This window comes from Colletotrichum fructicola (assembly GCF_000319635.2).
Source record: "Colletotrichum fructicola Nara gc5 chromosome Unknown KSG_Nara_v1_contig03, whole genome shotgun sequence".
NCBI lineage: Eukaryota > Fungi > Ascomycota > Sordariomycetes > Glomerellales > Glomerellaceae > Colletotrichum > Colletotrichum fructicola.
Window position 1 is genome coordinate 774192 of NW_027094053.1, and position 19481 is coordinate 793672.

The 19481-nt window shown below is 53.0% G+C and overlaps 7 protein-coding genes across 7 annotated transcripts; 1 reads left to right on the plus strand and 6 right to left on the minus strand.

The window, feature by feature from the left end:
• Positions 1-953: 953 nt before the first annotated feature.
• Positions 954-3650, minus strand: CGGC5_v004996 (uncharacterized protein; the record flags this gene model as incomplete). The annotated part of the gene is made up of 1 exon (XM_032030781.1): positions 954-3650. The coding sequence occupies one exon, from the start codon at positions 3648-3650 to the stop codon at positions 954-956; it is 2697 nt and encodes an 898-aa protein (XP_031893272.1).
• Positions 3651-4132: 482 nt separating this feature from the next.
• On the minus strand, positions 4133-5068 carry CGGC5_v004997 (uncharacterized protein; the record flags this gene model as incomplete). The annotated part of the gene is made up of 2 exons (XM_032030792.1): positions 4133-4183; positions 4238-5068. The coding sequence occupies 2 exons, from the start codon at positions 5066-5068 to the stop codon at positions 4133-4135; spliced, it is 882 nt and encodes a 293-aa protein (XP_031893277.1).
• A 687-nt stretch (positions 5069-5755) lies between these two features.
• On the minus strand, positions 5756-6682 carry CGGC5_v004998 (uncharacterized protein; the record flags this gene model as incomplete). The annotated part of the gene is made up of 1 exon (XM_032030804.1): positions 5756-6682. One exon carries the CDS (start codon positions 6680-6682, stop codon positions 5756-5758), a length of 927 nt encoding a protein of 308 aa, XP_031893278.1.
• A 762-nt stretch (positions 6683-7444) lies between these two features.
• On the minus strand, positions 7445-9035 carry sorD-6 (FAD-linked oxidoreductase sorD; the record flags this gene model as incomplete). The annotated part of the gene is made up of 2 exons (XM_066151377.1): positions 7445-8516; positions 8566-9035. 2 exons carry the CDS (start codon positions 9033-9035, stop codon positions 7445-7447), a joined length of 1542 nt encoding a protein of 513 aa, XP_066008925.1.
• A 1060-nt stretch (positions 9036-10095) lies between these two features.
• On the plus strand, positions 10096-11312 carry CGGC5_v005000 (putative 6-phosphogluconolactonase; the record flags this gene model as incomplete). The annotated part of the gene is made up of 2 exons (XM_032030828.2): positions 10096-10460; positions 10523-11312. The coding sequence occupies 2 exons, from the start codon at positions 10096-10098 to the stop codon at positions 11310-11312; spliced, it is 1155 nt and encodes a 384-aa protein (XP_031893276.2).
• A 296-nt stretch (positions 11313-11608) lies between these two features.
• CGGC5_v005001 (FAD-linked oxidoreductase ZEB1) lies at positions 11609-13754 on the minus strand (the record flags this gene model as incomplete). The annotated part of the gene is made up of 4 exons (XM_032030839.2): positions 11609-11782; positions 11847-12752; positions 12821-13226; positions 13303-13754. 4 exons carry the CDS (start codon positions 13752-13754, stop codon positions 11609-11611), a joined length of 1938 nt encoding a protein of 645 aa, XP_031893269.2.
• A 2661-nt stretch (positions 13755-16415) lies between these two features.
• On the minus strand, positions 16416-18095 carry CGGC5_v005002 (uncharacterized protein; the record flags this gene model as incomplete). Its single annotated transcript, XM_032030850.1, has 1 exon — positions 16416-18095. One exon carries the CDS (start codon positions 18093-18095, stop codon positions 16416-16418), a length of 1680 nt encoding a protein of 559 aa, XP_031893270.1.
• Between the last annotated feature and the right edge of the window lie 1386 nt (positions 18096-19481).

Below are 19481 nucleotides of genomic sequence, written 5' to 3' on the forward strand. Positions count from 1 at the left end.
CGGAGAAACACTAAAAGCTGTGGAAATTCGTGGTATCCCATTTGCGAGTGTCAACGGCTCGACCTTCAAAAACTTAACCTCAGTCAAACTCATGGAGGCATCAATGCAGCTGGAATTACTGCGCCCTTTGTTGAGTGAGTGTCGTCTCGAGGAATTCGTCTTCTGTCGTGCCCGAAACCACAGCTTCAGCGCGGCTGATGTTATCGACGCCCTCACGCCGAGCGCGGATACTTTGAGATCTCTCTTCCTTACTCTGGGTGATTATTGGGCCCGGCCTGAGTTTCCTTCGAATTTCATAGGAAAGCAACGTCCATTCTCAATGGACCATTTCAAGACTCTGGAGAACTTCAGGATCGATGATTGGCGTGTACCGCGGCTTGCACTTCATGCTGCAGGAGCGCTTCCAACGGACATTAGCGACGCGACTAATACCATGAGGCTTACCACGTACGCTATTCTCCCATCAAATTTGCCGGAATCACTTATGCGATTCCATTTATATCGATTCATCCCCACTACCTCCCCGAATAGCACCTTCAGCGCGGGGGCCTTGAAACTACTCGACGTCATCGCGGACGAATTCTCGAGGGGACGGAGGAAATGTCTCAAAGAGGTAGCATTCCAGCCTGCTGAGGAAGAGACCAAAGAGATTTCCGAGAAGCTCAAGGCCGCAGGCGTTGACGTTGTTGGGATGCCAGCAAGTGGCCCGAGGGACTGGCATTACATTTGAGGAGGCATGAAAATGCTGTCATTTGATGAGCAGTTACCTATGATATGCAAGAGCTGCACATTGCGTTCGCGCATCTGAAATTGTAACCAGGCAGATTCGAGTATAAGAGATCACATGTTCAACTTTTAAGCTAGGAAATCATCAAATACCCCGTCACGTACGTCCCACCATCCTCGCCATCCTGCCCTTGCGACCGTACATTTGTCCTCAAACTAGGCTATCACTACCTGAAGCTTAAGGTGATGTGCGTGATTTCCATTGGCTCATCATCGTCGGATAGATAGATCTTCTCGACTTTCGTTTTTTGGCTCATTTGCGAGAGCGCATCGCCCTTCATCTTAGAAGTGTCGATGTATGTGCCAGTTTGCTGTAAACGAGACGTGTCGATGGGCAGCCCAAAACTCTCATATGCCCGGTTTGGATCCATGGGCTGCTCCAACTTACGCTTGAAATCGGGATCCCATTGGGGCTCGCTAGGCCGGGATTCCGGCCCCTTCTTCTTCTCCTCACTAGACTTCAAGAATCCAAGTTCTTGGATTCGTCTGTAGGCACGGCTCGAACGCGCTATGTCGTTGACAAGCTTCGTGTTGAACATGTCTTTCGCAGCTCTCAACAGGTCTGCACCTTCTGGCATTGCGGCAAGAGCCTGTAGGATCCACACTGTGACCAGAGGAACGTTGATCTTCGCCTTCATTGGTGTGGCCAGCGGGCCGAGGATCGGAACCAGCATCGGCTCGCACCTGTCGCGTACGAGCTTGAGGATTCCGAATGCTTCGGCGTGGAGGATCAAGAACGGGAGGTTGGCAAGGAGAAGCTCGTCTTCAAGAAGCGTAGCAAGCTCCACGATCAGCTCTACGGGGTACTTGGGTTTGAAACCCGCACCGCTAGCCCTTTCGACCAGAGATGTCACGTCCTCAAAGGTCCAGTTCTCCGATCCCGTCTTTCCATTGAAGGTGACGTATCTGTCGTAAAACGCCGAGTGCATCGGAACGCGCTCAGTGATCTTGCCCTTTTTGCCATCGAGGAGCCTGGCTCTTCGGGGCTGGGTCTTTGCTTCGTCGACGAAGTTGTGAATTGAGAATCCCAGGTGCGGGGCAATGTTCCTCATATAGCCAGGGTTGTAGTCGGCGCCTTCGCCATCCAGAAAAAAGTCTTCCGCCTGATCCTCCGTAATCATGCCTAACAAGCGGGAGTCCACCCACTCGCTTGCAAGAAAGTCCACCGCACCGCCTACCTCACTGCCTATTGCGTCCCAGAGATGAATCGCGCAGACGATGGACCGCGAAACATTGGCGATGGCAATTCCGGTCTTGTAAAGAATCATGCGATACCTGTACAGTGCCAGACCGCACATCATGGCGTTGTACTTGAACAGACGATGTTTCTCCAGCTCCCTTTTGGCCTGCCCCCTCTCGCGCCTGGGGAATTTCTTGATCTTGGCCTGCCAGACGGGGTCCTCGTCCAACAGCCACTTGATCTCCCGATCCATCTCTCTGATACGTGCATCGTACGGCTCCATCTCCTCCAACGACTCCGCCTCTCTGATAGCAGCGTAGTAATCTGCGACTATCCCTCGCACTGCTCCTATTGTTTCGATGAACTTGTCAATGATGTGGTTGTCGACGTTGAGGTGCTCGCCTTGGCTGAAGAAGTTGTGCATGTCCGAAATAATGGCCGTTGCGAAAACGAGATAGAAAGGCACCTGGCGAGTCTCGACAGCTTCTCTGACGCCACGCAAGAGTGTGTCTTCTACAGGCCAGTTTGGAACAGATTCAATAACGACCCTAAGATCCTCAAAGAGGGGCTTCAGTATGGCGAACGTTTCGGCGTAGTCGCGGTATTCCATTCCGAGCTCGTGAGCCGGGTCCCTGGGGATGAATGGGAATGGCGGCCCTGGGGGTGCGATAGAAGGTAGAAGTTCAGCCAGCATATTGTAAGCATTCGCGAAGCTCCACAAGCCAGCTCCGTACATGATTTGGTCGTCGCTGATAGATTCTTGGGGCTGGCCGGGCTTCAAAAGACCAAAGTAAGGGTCAGTGGGATTCGCCTTCACACGATAGTGCATCAGGGTGGCGTGCTCCTTCATGACGGCATAAATGCCGCCTTCAACGCCCTCAAAAGCTGGGATGTACTGATCGATCACATGGCGTGCCAAGTCCAATGCAGTGTTGGCAGAAACTGCAGCGGCAGCCATGTCGTGGCCTTGCATGTATCGGCGCCAGGAGACTCTGATGCGTATGCGGAGATCAAGCAAATCCTTCCATAGCATTTGGAAGAAGAAGATTGAATCTTCCGGTGATGTGCCCATGTCTGCCTCATAAAGAGCTCCGTCATCACGTGCCGGTAGCTCGATGTCCGGGGCGTCGAGAAAGCTTTGGCTTGGCTCGAAGAGAGACAAGCCGGCGAATCTGTTGGCGAGATTGTCCAATCCATTGTGACTAGCTTGCGATCCAGCCGCGGTCATGCGCGGCCTCAATACATCGCGAACTTGAATGAGGATGTCGAGGAAGTAGCTGTGCTTCAAGTCGCTGGCAGTAGCCGGCTTGGCTCCGTCTTGGGTGAGTTTGGCGCTGAACCTCGTGCGGAGGTCAATAACCCTGTTCAGGGCGGAGACGAGAATGTCGGGAATAATGGAGGATTTGTGTTTCGCTGTTGAGATGTACTGGGCAAGAGGAATAAACTCCTTGACGGCAACAGTGTACTTCTTCGGGGTTTGATCGGTCTGCTTCTTCTTCTTCCCTTTACCGCCTTTGGCCTTGTTCTTGGCTGGTTTGGACGACTCTTCTTTGGCCTGGATCTCAGAGAGGAGGTCGGATGGGTAGCCGCATGACTTGGCTGTGGTAGCTAGCCATGCAGCAACAAAATTGGTGTCCTGCTTGTACTGCTGGTACAAGCTGAGAAGTGGCGCAGGGACAACCATTGTGTATGTAAATCGGTGCCGGCACGGTTGCGACAGGGATATCAAACGGTATGTTTACTCAGTTGACAGGGAGCAAGCGTGCTCTTACGAGTCGATTCATGAATATGTCTCATAGTGGACGTGAAAGAAAGTTCAATAAAGAGGGGCGAACATGGTCGCGTCTTTGTCATGGTTCAACTCCCTGGCATCGGGCGTAGAAAATCCGCACTCGGTGGATGAAAAAGAAAATTCGGAGATCATCGTCTCTTGATGCCCGGCTCGCAGCTGGTGCCAGCTGAAAGTCTGGTCTGTTGAAGCGCCATTCACGTTTGGCGCTCGTCTCCATCAACTCAAGGCCAACTTTTGAGCATCATTACGAAATTTCAATAACACGAACAAGATCTCTTTGGAGACCGTTTATTATATCTCGCTAGACCATGCACTGGCATGAAGCGTTTTGTGTCATTGTAACTACCGGGCTATATTACAACCATTCTTACAGCTCACAAAACGGTCTCTGCCTTGACCGTTGCGGTAAGACGAGCTTGATCAAACTATTTTCAAGTCAGCAAGTGCATTTTCGACTTTGGTTGAATGGTGGGTCTTACCTCAATGTTCTTCCTCATATCCCAGATAACAACCTCTCTTGAGAAAAGCATGAAAGACTGATTCTCGTCAAGCTGAAGCTTGGCATTGTCGAGTTGCGTTTGGGCAGTGCGCACAGCCGAGATCGAAGAGTCGCTTTCGCCCAGCCACAACTTGATAACCGCGTTGATGGTAGGCATTGTTTGGCCGCCAAAGTAAGGTCTGAGATCTCCTCCAGGGACTGGAACATGAACGCTCGCGTTATAGACGGTGCCAGCCGGGATGGCCTTTACGAGCGTATCGGCGAGGGTGTTCGCGAAGGTCTCGTTGGAAGTTGCCTCCTTCGTAGCAATCGCCCAGAACCAAGCTACGAGAGGCGGCTTGTTATCGGCAGGCTTCGCGCCGGCGGGAAGGCCAGTCAGAAAGGTCTCGGTGGCCAGCATTGACATCGCCGTTGGCATGTCGTTGAAGTTGACGCCGTCGGGTCCGATCACGGTCTCGGTGTAGTTCGTCGGCGGAGGGGAGGTAAAGCTGTCGGCGGCGCTGCTGTAAAGTTCGTTCACGTCATCACGTCCGACGTAGATCTGGTTAGCGACGGTGTTGTTCGCGCCAAAGACTCCGTCAAAGACATGGTTCTGGGTGTACGCGATAGGCCACGCGTTGTCGTGGGGCGCATTCCAAGACTTTTGGCCATGGACCAAGGTGTGGTACTCGAGATACTCTTTGTGTGTCAAGCCGGATCGACGTCGAATGACCGCAAGCTGTTTGGGGAAAGGGGTGCTTTGCTGACAGGCACAAAGCACCAAGTTGCTGGCTAAAGCGAGCAGAAGCCCAAAGACCCGAAGTTGAAGCATTTTGGCGCGATCGGATCTAGTGTTTGGCAAAGTCTAGAACGCAAGCGGCTGACCATGCAGATCATCGAGGTTGCAGCCTATTATACATTTCGCAAGGCTTTCAGCCAATTCAAGAATGCCTCCCTCCGGCCCCTTTCGGCCTTCAACGGGGCCGAATGCCGGTGGGGGGCCGGGGTGTTGACACCGAGCAATTCACATTGACAAGAAAACATGACTCTATTTCGACTATAAATCGCAAAAGCCCCTCTTGATACCACTAGGTTTAATTGAAGGACATGTATTGCCCAATGAGATCCTGTTGCTATGATACGATGGAATGCCTGATGGGCCTGCCGAGATCCGGAAAGTGGGCGTGTGGCAGAACCCAAGCCAACTTTGAACTTTATTCGCGGTGTTGGCCTATCACACGTCTTCCTTCGGAGCAAAAATTGGTACATAGTACTCGGCTTCCTAATCCAGGTGCTGAAGCAACCCGAGATATCTCGTACTCGGTGAAATGTTGCCTATCTTGATACTCCCGGCTACTTAGTGGAGGATTACTGAACATACAAATAGCAGCAACGACCCGAGATCACAAAACAAATGTGAAGCAAGCAGCAAGCTGCAGGGGAATATTTGTAAGAAAGTAAACATTATATCATTGATTTGGGTATATGGTAACAAATCTGAATCACAGGGGCATCGAGCCTAAGACAACAACGTCACATCACCAACCACGGGCCTGTGGTCGCTGATGAGCATGCCGTCAACGTTGTTGTCGTAAATCTCGTACTTCTGAACCGAGTACTTCTTTGCGTCCTTGGGTCCAAGCCAAATGAAGTCGATGCGACTGCCCTGGTTGCTGGTATCGAAGGTCGTGTAAGTGAGTTGGTTGGTCCCAGCGCGCTGGTCTGGGGTGGCCATGTTGTACAGCTCCTCCATGTATCCGTTGGCGGTAAGAGTCTTGTAGGCATCACCGTTGGGGTCGGAGTTGAAGTCGCCGGTCAGAGAGACACCGAGAGGTCCGTAAGTGGTCTGAACAGCCTGGATCTTGGACACAACAACCTTGATACCCTCGGAACGGGCTTCACTGCTGACGTTGTCCAGGTGGGTGTTGGCGTGAATGAACTTCTTCCCGGTCGCGATGTGCTCAAAAACGGCAATAGTGACGATGCGTCGGCTTCCGGCACCCCATCCGTACGAGACCTGGTCTGGGGTGGGGGACAGCCACTTCACCTCGCTGTAGACCAGCTTCAAGGCGTCGGAGCGGTAGAAGATCGGGCTGTACTCGCCGGACTTCTTTCCGTCATCTCGGCCGACGCCGACGTGGGCCCACCCGGAGCCGAGGCCGCTCTGGATGTCGTTCAGCTGGTTATCGAGGACCTCCTGCAGGCCGATAACAGTCACGGCGTCGGTCGGGGCCGCTGATGCGGCGTTCTTGAGGGCGTCGATAACATGCGGTTGACGGCAGCGGGATTTCCAGATGGGGCAGAGGAGATCCCACCACGGTTTCTCGCCAGATTCGCGGGAGCCGGCGTCGTAGCGGATGTTGAAGGAGACGACGCGAATGGGGAGACCCTGAGCGATCGCCGCTTCGGCCAGGAGGAGCGGGGCCAGGATGGACTTGAGCTGCATTATGACGACGACGAGGAGCGACTTATTAGATTCGAAAACGAGAGACCCGGTGGTGAGCACACACAATCACAAACGCCACATTGGTTGCCAGCTCCTCCTATTTATGCGGGCGACGATAAAGACCTCGTCACCCTGATGAACTGCCTCATCGCAATTGCCAAAGGGAACGCCGAGGACCCTTCAGCCCAATGAGGCAGTTGAGGAAATAAGGTGACCGGGATCCCCTCCTGATGTCGACACGCTGCGGGGTTTTGGCCCCCCTCACGACCACTGAAACGGCACGTGGGTAGCGATGACAGCCACATTGGCAACCGTGGCACGGATATGTTATGCGGATGGGGTTGACAAGGCCGCATTGAGTCGTTTTCATCGCGAAAAATGGACGGTGGCCCCGGGCATACCCGGTAGTTGTGACGAAACGCAGGCCCTGGCTGGCGATGATTGGCTGGGCAAATAGACTTAATAGAGAGTTTATGAAGTGCCCCAGCCACTGCGGCTTTTGCGACCAGCCAGGCGGAGTTGGGGGCCGAGTCAGTGAGCTCTTTTTTTGGGAATGCTGTTGGTCAAAGATTGGATGAACCAATATGACGACTCACGAGGATGGAAATTGGTTTGACGAAATGGCGACATTTCTGGCGGGAAGTGGGAGAATGATGGATATTCGTCTAGCAGTCATTTCAATTCCATCATGCGTTGCTACATTTTCTATAAGACCTTGGATTCAGAGCCCCCCAGTGGTCAAGGAATTGTTGTTTGACAGAGTCAGTGCTCAACAGGAGTTGCCGGTCGCACGCTCTGTGGGAAGTAGAAGACTTCAGTCGGATCAACAGCCGCCTTGAACTCCTGCAACCTGGCCAGGTTATCGCCCCAGTATTTCGTTTGCGCCTCATCCTGCTCCATGTTTGGATCGGGATAGTTGAAGTACATGCCCTGTTCCCCTGGCTCCGTGCCAAGAGTGGTTTTCGCTCTAAAGCCCTGGAGAAACGAGAAGCCATCTTCAGGGTATGTCGCCGACAAATCGACTCGGTCATAAAACTGATACAGCAGCAACTTGTCGCGATGAGCGTACGCAGAAGAGTTGGCAGGAATAGCGGTGATGGCCGAGTTCTTGCCCCCATGAAGGTCGACTTGCACCCACCAATCTCGCTTCAAGGCTTTGCCGGCGCCATACCAGTAATTGACGAAAGACTCAATCTGGTCGTCTGAGAGTTTGTCTGTATATAGACTGCTAGAGTAAAAGTTCTCTTGCTGGTGCGAGTTAGCCAAACGACAATGCGTGAGGCCTAGGAAGAAACTTGCCTTCTTATATGTATCTTTCTGATCGAGCGCTAGGCCGTTTCCGAAATGTTGCAAGTTGCCAAACCAATCAGTGGTCTGAGATGTCGTCAACTTGCCTCCCAATTTCGTTAGCAATGGGTCTAGAATATCCTGCAACCCAGTCTTGTTTCCGTAGAACATCCCTTCCAGGTTGGTGAAGCGTGGAGTGATAAAAAGCCGCATGTTGAGCTCCCTCGGCATCTCTTCTTCCGCCCAATCCTGCAGCACCTTAAACCCATCGATGGACTTTTGAGAATCCCACTGAAGAACGGCGAGGAAGTTCGTGGCTTGCTGTGGCGCATCAAAGGTCTTGAAGTAGAACTCGGATGCAACTCCGAGGGAACTGCCTGCTCCTTTCAGCGCCCAGAAAAGGTCCGCATTCTCAGCTTCGGAAGCGATAACGACGGTGCTGTTTGCCAGAACAACCTTCGCTCCTACGAGCCAGTCGAGGGCGAGCCCCTTGGTATGGGAGCTCATTCCGTACCCACCATGGAGAACATGGCCTGCACTGCCGACTCTTTGTCATGTCAGTTGAGGACCTGAATGCCTGGGCGCTAGGAACTGACCCTGGACATGTCCCATGGCTGATTGCCTTGCCTCCTTGCTTGTACAGCTCGCTCGCGACGTGACCCAGACGGGATCCAGCCTGGACTGTCGCGATACCGGTGGCGTTGTCAAGGGTGACGTTGTACATGTGGTCAAGCTCCAATATGAGATGGCCATCTTCACCACCGAAGCCGAAATTGGCGTAGCTATGGCCACCACATTTCGGCGTTACTTTGACACCATTGTCTCGACCGCACTTTACTGCGGCTTGGATATGCTCTGTGTTGAGGGGGACGGCGATGGAGACCGGGACGTATGGTATCCTGACGTTGAACGGGGATCCATCTGCTTCCCACTGAGAGCTGCCTTTCTCGTTATATGGGACGCTGGCTGCGGACAGGCAATCGTCGATTACTGCCTTCTTGTTCAATGGGGATGAGACGACGAGAGATACGGCAGTCAGAAGACCGAGAACCTTTGTTGAAACCATAGTGCCAGCTTATGTGATGCCGGGATAACACTCGACTCCAAAGCGTGAGAGGTTGTCGTCGCCTTTAAGTCGGTTGCTGCCAAAGTGAAGTCTAGCGCCGCAATGGAGGACGAAATTCCTCTGCCACTTCGTTAAGAATAGATCCCCTTGGAATGAGGTAATCATCTCATTGCAAGGCTTAGCCTTGCTATCACACGAAGACCGACCCATTTTCATTCACGCTGGGAGCCCACAGTGGATGTTCCGCGTCCGGATTCGGCGTCGGAGGATGGGTTTCAACGGTTTCTGAGCTCTCCTGAACACCATTTTGAACCACGTTGCATCCAAATGGTGAGGTTTATCTGTGATAATGCAAAGTTGGGCTGACAGAATCTCCTGATAATGGGTGTCAGTCAGGCAGATTTTCATTGACTTCATCTACGGCCATCGCCACACCATCGGAATTCCCATCAGCCTGATTCCTGTGCAGGTAGCTGAACCATAGAAAGGGAACTACGGACGGAAGAAAATGGCATAAAGACGGTAAACAAGCCAACGAAAAGAAATTAGACCAACAGTTGTAAGAAGGCCTCGTAGATCAGCATTATGTATGGCGTCCGCACAGTGGCTCGGAAAACCTCCCTTCGCAGAGGACGTCCGGAATGTTACACAACTAACCACAGAGATGGCCATGTCCTCGGAATAAGCTAGCCACTTCAATATTGCCGAGACTTGACATCCACCGAGATCTGCAATTAGCCGCGAACCGGTTTCACGGAACGGCACCTTATCAATCCCCATATTGCCTGTGGTTCCGTGGAATTACTCTTTCGGGGGACTCGGAAGATGCACTAGCCCAGACCGTGGTTCTCCTGAATTAAGGGCTGAAAACACCATGTTTGAGATTGATCACTGATCACACCAAAGTCCCACGGCGAAGAAGAAAGCTGATAATCATGGGCCGGAAGGAACGCTTCAGTACCGCCTGGTCACAAGGCATATAATCAGGCCATCTGATAAAGTTCTTCTGGTCTGACCGTTTCCTCAAAAGCTTGAGGAAACCGGGACCATCGCCTCCATGATGAAGATCCGCATTCTCTCGGCGCTGTGTGCGGCCTTCTCCTCCGGCGAGGCAGCCACCTTGCTCGCATCACACTACAGCGGCCAGATCTACACCCTCGAGCTGTCGTCCTCAAACCAACTATCAATCGTCAAGTCCATCAGCTCGGGCAACCGCATGCCGGCGTGGCTCGACCTTGACTCTGCCACAAAGACGCTCTACGTTCCAGACGAAACTCAGTTCGGCCAGCCGCTGCTCAAAAGCTACTCCGTCGGTGATGATGGCACAGTAACTCCGAAGGGCCAGGTCCAGACGGCCGGCGGCGAGCTTCACAGCACCATCTACGAAGGAGGAGCAGGAGGAGGATTCGTCGCGGTGGCGCGGTAGTAAGCTTACTCGTCCACGACGATTCTTATGCTTTTGCTAACCTGAAATGACACTTTTCAAGTGACGCATCGACCATCTCTACTTATGCTCTGCCGGTGGGCAGCACAAATCAGGCGCTGCAGTCGTTGACATTCGCGATGACCCAGCCCGGCACTGTGCCGTCTCGGCAAGACAAGCCGCATCCCCATTCGGTGTTTACCGACCCGACCGGCAAATACCTTCTCTCCGCCGACCTTGGCGCCGATCTCATTCGCATCTTCAGCATCAATGGCAATGGTACTGTGAAAGAGTGCCCTTCTGCGCAGGCAGGTGCCGGGGATGGGCCACGTCACGGCGCGTTCTGGACCCAGGCCAATAGCTCAGTCTTATTCACCGTCAACGAGCTATCGAATTCGGTCACGTCCTGGTCGGTGGCGTACCCTGCCTCGGGATGTTTGACACTGTCGAGAAAACAAACCCTTTCGACGTTTCCTCCCGGGAAAGCTGCGCCGGCGGGATCCAAGGCTGCCGAGGTGCATGTCAAGGACAATTTCGTCTACGCATCCAATAGATACGACCGCTCCTATGGCAGCCAGGAAGACTCCATGGCTACATACTCCATCAACCCGTCCACCAGCGAAATCACACTTCTTGAGGCGACTAGTGCCTTTTCCTACTTCCCCCGCACATTCGCAATCAACAAGGCCGGAAACCTGGTTGCAATTGGCGGGCAGACAAGTGCCAACGTCGCTGTTGTGGAGAGAAACAGCACCACGGGCAAGCTGGGGCAACTCCTCGCGACCATTAAGGTTGGCAACCCGGGTACGGTGAACCAGGAAGATGGCCTGAGCGCCGTCATTTGGAACGAGTAAGGTCTGGTCGTATGTGCGAATGTTTGTATGCAGATGCGAATAGCTCGGATACCCGGCTTAAGAGCCGTAGTTGTCACAGCATCCTGCAATTAGAAGTTGCATGCTAAGCGAGACAAATGCCAAGTGTTTTCGGACTTGACAATTTGGTTGCGTTTGAACGAATTTTGCCTCTCATGTCTGATTATCATTGTCAGATCTAAGAATCTATGCTGCCTTAAACCGGCATAGTGCGGTGGTATCTCTGCGTTCTCATCATAACAACATAGCACGCTCGCTAGCCATACAAACACACACGATTACTTCTTCTTGCACAACCTGTTCAGGTAGTCAACGACAGTCCAGTCCTCGCTGCCCGGGGTAGACCAGGAAAAGAAGACGCCGTTCAGGTCCCACTTCTTCTTCGTCGCGGCCAGCGTGGGGTAAATGGGTCCCCAGAAGGCGTCTTGCCAGTTCTTCATGAATGCATAATTCTGTGTCGACGGAGTCAGCTTTGGTACTCAACCGCGAACACGAGTCAGGAGCAGAGGGTCTTACCTCGTTCACGTAGGCTAAGCCGTTGGGGGCGGCTTGCTTAAACTTCTCGGTGATTGTGTTCACCATCAAGTCGTTCAGGGCCAGCTTCTGAGCCCATGTCGCGTCCAGGGCCTGAGGCAGAATGGCCATTGTGCGCATGGTTGCGCCCCTCCACTTTGGGTGGGTTGCGCTCTGCGGCGTCTTCACTGTCATTCCAGGGTCGAAGAGATGGCTAATGACGATGCCGAACTTGTCTGATGCGGGTGCCAGTGCAAGCTGGATGGCATCCGCAACAGCGGCCTGGTTGCTCTGCTGCATGTCTTGGTGGGTGAAAACCCAGCCTCCGGTGAGACCGTTCTGAGCGGCGGCCTCGGGCTCGAAGAAGTCGTGGAAAAGGGTGTAGTAGTTGGGGTATTCCTTGATGCCGGTGTCGTACGGGATGCCTTCGGAGTCGAGGTAGGAGAAAAGAGGCTGCATGATAGCGGTGAGCTGCGCAGCTGTCTTGTTCATGCCCATAATCGGCTGGATGTGGAGGGCACCTCCGATGACGGGAGGATACAACTCGTAGATGGCGTAGAGACCCTGGTCGACCATCTGGTTGCCGAGTTCGTGGAGCTTATTCACTGCCTTTGTGACTTGGGTGAAGTTGGCTCCGGTGGTTGCGTTGACGTTGAGGAAGAGAGCGGCTCCGCGCGTGGTATCAGGGTAAGTCTTCAAGGTGACTGACAAGACGACGGCGTAGTTTCCGGGACCACCGCCCTTAAGAGCGTAGTAGAGGTCGGAGTTGCTGTTCTGGTTGGCAGTGATGAAATCTCCGGCCGCCGTGAGAACTTCGAACGACAGCGCGTTATCGGCACCGAATCCATAGAGACCGCTCAGAGGGCCGTGGCCACCGCCTCCCATAAAGCCTCCAGCAACGCCAACAGTCTGTTCACATCAGTCAATCAACTTACCATCAAAGAAAAGATGATGTCTTTTGACTGGAGACAACATACCTCGCACTCGCCCGTAACAACATTCTGAGGCGGATTCCTCGCATGCGCCGCATCAGAAATCTCGTAACCCTGCACGCCGGCCCCGATGGTCATCGCAGGTCCCTTGTAATCGCCAGGGCCCGCGTAGTTGTTAACGAAAGAGATGTCCTTGAAGTTATGGGTGTTGATGGCCAGCGAGCCGGCGCCCGCGCTCCGGCCCTCAAAGTCGTGGCCCGTGTTGCGGATCACCAGGCGCAAGTTCTTGGTTCTCGCAAAGTCGACACCGGCCTTGATGTGCATTTTGTTCCTGGCGATGATCACATACTCGGGGTAGTTGCCCAGAGTGCACGTCTTGGTCGGATCTGTCGTGAGTTCGCAGGTGTTGTTGCTGCCCCAGGTCCAGAGTTGCGATGCTGGCTGGGAGATCCTGGCAGGTCACGGTCAACACCACCACCAATTTCCTCGCCTTACCAGTACTCGAACACTAGGAAAAAGCGACTTACTGCCATCTTTCATCAGTCCACTTAGCCGTGGCTTCAGCGCATTTGCCTGCGTCGAATGTTGAAACACCGCGGTACTGGTTGTAGCAGACAGCGGCAGGCGGCACGTTCTTAATGAGGTTGCCCCCGACAGTGATGTTGAGGGCATCCCACAAGTTAGCCTTGGGCCAGCAGTCGTCCGCCGGCGAGCATTTGCACTGATAGCTCTTGCCGTTCTCCTCGTACGGCACGAGCTTGGTCGTGTAGACGGCCTTGGCAACGATTGCTAGGAACCCAAAGATTAACAAGTTCGCCAAAGAAGCGCGTCCCATGATGCTGGATTTCGAAGTCCTAGGCTCCGCTCGGTCCTCGTGTTGGTGCTGTTGTTCTCGTTGATGGAAGAATCTCTGGTTCCGAGGCGATGGCGACGGAGATAGCCCAAGAGGGTTCCGTAATATCGTGCTGATCGTGGCCATTTTGTACTAATGCTTCTCCTTCCCTGATCTTGGATCGTCGTCTTTCGTTCGGCGTACTAGTTTCTCTCGGTCTAAGGCGGCCGGCGCATAGCAAGCCACCAACGCAAGCTCCCTCGCAGAATAGTAAGCGACTACCGACTAGTCGCATCGCCTAGGTCGCAGTGCAGCAAGAGGCTAGAATATTAAGGGCATGGAAGGGAGAGGTAGAGTTTTGACGAAGGTAAGTGAGTCTAGGTTGTCTAGGTTGACTTTTCTGACGTGGAAGAAAGAACAACTGGCGGCGTCTAGACTGGCGTTAATGTGTCAGAGGTTGCGATATGGAACTCCGAACCGCCCATCAGGAACCCCTACAGCCGCCACAAGGGCATCGGGAGGGCTGATCTACGGCGGCGTTGGAAGGAGGGTTATTCGGGTTATCCGCGCCGGCGACGGCGAAAGGGCGGGAGAGACTAGCCAGCGGAGCCCACCCAGCACGTTGCGTAGTTCCATCGACGGCGCGCTGCGGGTTGAGATCATGCGATAACTCGGGGTTTGCTTCTCCCCTCCTCGTAGCTGAGCAAATAGCAAACACCGTGGGCAACGTGCCGAGGATAGAGGTTGGGGTAAGATTTAGCGTTGTGCGGCATACATGCAAGCCCGCAGCAAGTTGGATAGCCCGCCAATGTAGGTAAAGGTAGACAATGGAGAAGTTTGCCCCTTGCGGCAGGCTTGGGAGTTCAGGAAACTCTGTGGTTATTGCATCGCTGCGGCGGCGGCAAGCCCCAGACAGGGAGACGCGAGGGAGAAAGAGTGGAAGCCATCGCAGACAAGGGGGGGAAGCCAAGTGTCAGGGATAGCAGCTTGTGAAGCAGACAACCGCCTTGCCGTTATCAGTTGCGGCAACACGATGGGGCATAACCCAGAGAGTTGCTGCCCGGCATCATTAAAAAGAGCCTCTCACGGAAAAGCTGGGAGCTGGGAGTGGTTTTCCATCCGAAGTGTCCCACAAGCTCGGGGCATGCGTTGCCACCTCTCTTCAAGCAGAGGTGCCGGCGGCTCGGCGGTCATCCAATCGTGCAGTAGCGGCACCCGGCACAGAGGAGCAGCGAGTGAGAGGAAGCACAGCAAACGTGCGGACGGCACAGCGCCGACCGGGAATGATGTGGGGGTAACAAGTCAACATCCTTTTCTCCCCCTGGTGGTCGGCACGTCAGAGCTTCTGCAGGCCGACCTGCCCATGCTCGCCGGGAGAGTCATCTCAACTTTCCCAAACACAGCTGCCGAATCGGGGAAAAAATACAGGACGTTGTGTGAATATCTTGATCTATCGAACCTATAAGAGATTAAATATCCGTGTCGGCGGCTTTCGCGCGAGAGGCGTCAATAAGGGCGGCGATCATGGCCGTTGGGACGGCCCGAGTCAGATGACACTCAGCCTTCAAACGGCCAGAGACAAAGGCAATCAAAGGGCACGGGAAGACGATGAGGGAGACTAGTGGATGACCGGCGATTTGGGGCAGGTGGCCATGTCGCGATGTGCTAACCAGGCTTGGCATGGCCCAGATGCACGTCTTCTGTCTCCGTGCATGTCATCGATTGAATCAGGTCTCGGATCATGCCGACCAACTTTGCAGCAGCTGTTAAGTTAGAATAAGCTTGGAAGAAGACGAAGAAGGAAAAAAGAAAAGAAGCGCGGAGGGAGTTGAGGGGAAGGTAGTGTGCATTCCAATCAATGAAACCACTTCCACTGTTTAAGCTCGCCGAAAAGCTGGTGACATTCCCGCAGCTGACTCAACTGTCTAAGGGAAAACCGGGGAACATTAGTCGGAGGGGCTGGAGACTTTCGACTCTAAGCTAGCAGAGTCGTCCTAGCAACTGATGGTGGCTGAAGAGGCGCCGATCCGAATCTAACGGCCGTACGGCAGGACGGCCACAAGAAGATGTGGCAGCTGGACGTTGGACCCTTGGCATTCGGAGGTCTGAACTTGACATCGCGAGTTGAGGGGCAACATTGGGAGTCACCTGTCGTTTTCTAGGGGTCTTGGAGGGCCGAAGATGACCACCAATCCCGAACATTCAAGTCATGGCTTGCCTCGGCAGATCGGGGGTCGGCGTATATGTACTGCGTAGACACCCTGTCAATTCATCTGCGGAGTGAGGATAAGTCCTCTCAGCAGTTGTCTCCTATCGCCGAATCGGCGAAACCAAGCAGGTGGCAACTTAGACCATGTCAGATCAAGACCTTCAGAGCCCGTCATATGTATGTTTGTGATTGTGTTTCAATGCCCAGAGTTGCGGGCATGAGAAATGGTACTCGTAGATGAAGACCTGTCATGAGTGGGCAAAAATGTCACCCGATCACCCGAGATAATTGTTGTTCAACTGATCATATCAGGCCTGATTAAGAGAAGCCTTAATGTACTTGTTTCTAAAATACATGATTCTGATCCAGTCTGTGCAGAATCAGAAGCTGAAAGAAACCTTTGTATTTGCGCGACCCATTCATTGTTCACGAAAGCAATGACCTGTGATGCCCAATGTCCACAATGTCTTGTCCAATCCTATTTCCGCTACCTCTGGCATTCACGCCGTCGTCCATCAAGCAAATGATCTTTCCAGTCCGTTGTCCGTTGAGTCTGTGTCGTTCATGTCGTTCATGTCGTCCACACCATCCTCAATTCGCTAATTACGCCGTATGTGCGTAACCCAGACAATGGCTGGTTGTTGACCATACTTCTCCGTCGCCATGTTGCGGAATCCGTTCAGAATTTCTTCACCTGGAATCCAGAAGTGGCGCTTGGGGAGAATGAATCTTGCATAAGAGGGTGTTGCCTCAGACTTTGCATCATACTTGCTAGGCACACCAGGGGCGTAAAACTCAAAGCACCACATGCCACCAAGACAGCCCTCCAGTCTCACAAACTCGAGGCGACGCATCTGTAGCATCGCTTTCATCATCGCATCCAAAAGACGGGCCATTGCAGGCTCGTTAGCTTCGCAGAACTCAAGCATCTCGTCCTCTCTGGCGTCATCGTGTTCATATTTGCTCTCGTCAGCATCGTTGCTGTTCTCGAAGTTGTCGTGATCGCTGCCATCGTCATCATCATCGTCATCTTTAAAGCCTCCATCCACCAGGGTACGATATGTGAGGTCGTAGATTGTCCTTTCGTGCTGTATGATACTGTTGAAATAACGATGCGCGCGTTTTGCTTCGCTGACAGAGCCGTGTCCAGGAGCGGGAAGCCCAGGATGGTTGACGGGAAAGTTGATGTCGTAGTCGTAGCGAGCGATGGTCTTTTGAGACCACTTGTTGAAGTTGGTTCTCTGATACCACTCGGTCGATGTCGAGTCTTGCTCCATCGTGATCTCCAGTTTCTTCATTGACTGCCAAAATGGTTGCGGCTTCTCCGATGGCTGGTATGGCCAGAACAATGACGGGTCAACTTCGCCATGAAGCTTGAGGTGGGCAACATGATTGACAGCCTGGTGTAGTACCCTGCAGAGACCATTGGGCTGTGACATCCATGATTTGGTCAGATTGCCGCTGATACGAACAGGTGGGTAAAGTTGGAGCACCAATTCACTCAAAGTCGGCGGGAAGTGAGTTGAGTTGAGCGAGTCCGTCAGCTGGCGCCGCATCGCCTGCAGCAGATCCGGAAACCAAAATGGCTCATGCCACTCCGTCCGAACGGTCTGCACCTGTAGGAATCGTGTAGCCAGTGCGAGAGCAGCTTTTGGTGAGAACTGGCGACATTGACGTTGTCCGTGGAAATGGATTGTGCGAACACAAGGAACAAACGGCATCTTGTCGACATCAAAAATCTCAGTCATTGAGTACTCGTATCTTTCGTGGCCCAAGCCGTGACGTGTTCCTTGTTCGATTTCCTTCCATCGCTGATAACATTGCTTGCTGGTGAGAGCTCCTGAGTCCGAGGGGGATTGGGCCTCGAGGGTCAACTCAAGGCGAAGGTCCGACTCCCAGCCGGAGAGGACGTAGAGAAGTTGGTGCATGCCTCTAGTCGCAGCATAATTGTTCGCGTATCTGTCGACAGCGAACTCGTATGTGGGGACCTTGTGGTCACTGTACTCGGGAAGGACGACGACGACATTGAGGCGTGTGAGGAATCGTCGGCGGTACGATCCGGCGCCCGACAATATCTCGTCGAACTTTTCGAGCTCCGAAGTCTTGATGTGAAGCTCGTGGAAGGTGAGCCTCTCGACGGCATGCCGAAACTTCTCCGACACGCTTGCGATGCTGGGTCGGATTGGCGACGAGGGCAACCCATTGCGACAGTGGATTTCTTCAGGCAGCGGCAGCCACCAGGCGACGTGGTCGATGATTTCTTGAGGAAGTCTGTTCATCGTGAATCTGGTTGTTGATGTTGGCGCGCAGAGTTACCAATGACGACAACTGCGACGGCGACGATGACGGTGACGGACGATGGTGTTGAGTTTAGAAAACTCGGTGCGTAGGAAGTGAAAATCGCGGCGGTTGAAAGCAAATAGAGAAATTGATTAGAAGTTTCAGGGTGTGTGGGTACAAGGTCGAAGGTGAAAAAGCGAGGGTGGTGAAGGGGGTGAAAAACAACATGGTTCCCGCTAGAGGCAGGCACGCCCTCCGATCGTACCTTCCCTCTCTCCTGACTCCGGTTGAAGTAAGAGAAAGCACAATCAACTGTTCAACTTGAACGATGAGATTTTCACTACTCACAGCCAAAATTGGCCTTACTGTCAGCGGGCGCTGTAAGTGCTTCATTTCGTGCTTGGTCACGATATGATACTTTCATTCCTCAAGATGAGGGCCCTCCCTACCATACAACCCTCAATGTCGGTCCAGTCACAAGCACAAAATTACAGTTCCTTTTCTGTCCTATTGTAAAATCTCTTAGCCAGCGGGTAGTCTTCCCAGGTCGACGGAGCTTTGCCCAAAATTCCGGGCAAATGAGAATAATGAAAGCGACTACAAATTCAACCATGTGGGCAACATAAATCCAACCACCACACTAAGTAGGACCATTACAGGAAAATAGGTCGTCGGGTGAGTCCTCAATAATCTTGCTAGAAATTTTCACCCGGGTAGTGTACCTCGCAAGGTTCATCTGGAAAAGTCATTCACAAACTCATAGATGTCCACTACACCTGAAGTACCTACTTAAGACTGAGATCTGGATCCTTTCTGTCACATCCACCTTTGTCTAGTTTCAAACATTACATCGCGTTATCCTATCTCCAAGCAGGAGTAACCACATCATTTATCATCTACGTGATATTCTCCGTCGCCACTTTATCGCTGTTATTCTCGCTATGTGTAAGTACTCTGTTCGAGTTCAGAACAACTCCAGATGCTAATTGCGTTATCAGCGGCACCCCTTAAGCCTAGAAAAATGGTCTCCATAAATGATATGCCACCCGAGATTCTCGAGCACATCTGCTCGTACTTGGTGATGTCCAAGTTTGATGCGCATCCGTGGAAGCACCGCCTGGCCACTTGGTCAATTGCAGGGATCATATTATCCGAGACGCAGCGTCAAAAGCGTCTGTTGACCGTTGCTGAACGGAACCCCATACTCTACCTGTTACTCCGTGCGCCACCTGCACTTGTATGCGGCCATTTTTGGGCACCGGAACAGCCTCTCAACGTATTAGGTCGCACGAACAAGAAGGTGAGGGTGGACAAACTGGTCAAGCGGTGTTGTGTTGGTATGGACCGCGGTACTGGGGAGCGCTCTCCTCCGTCGACGGCCCAAG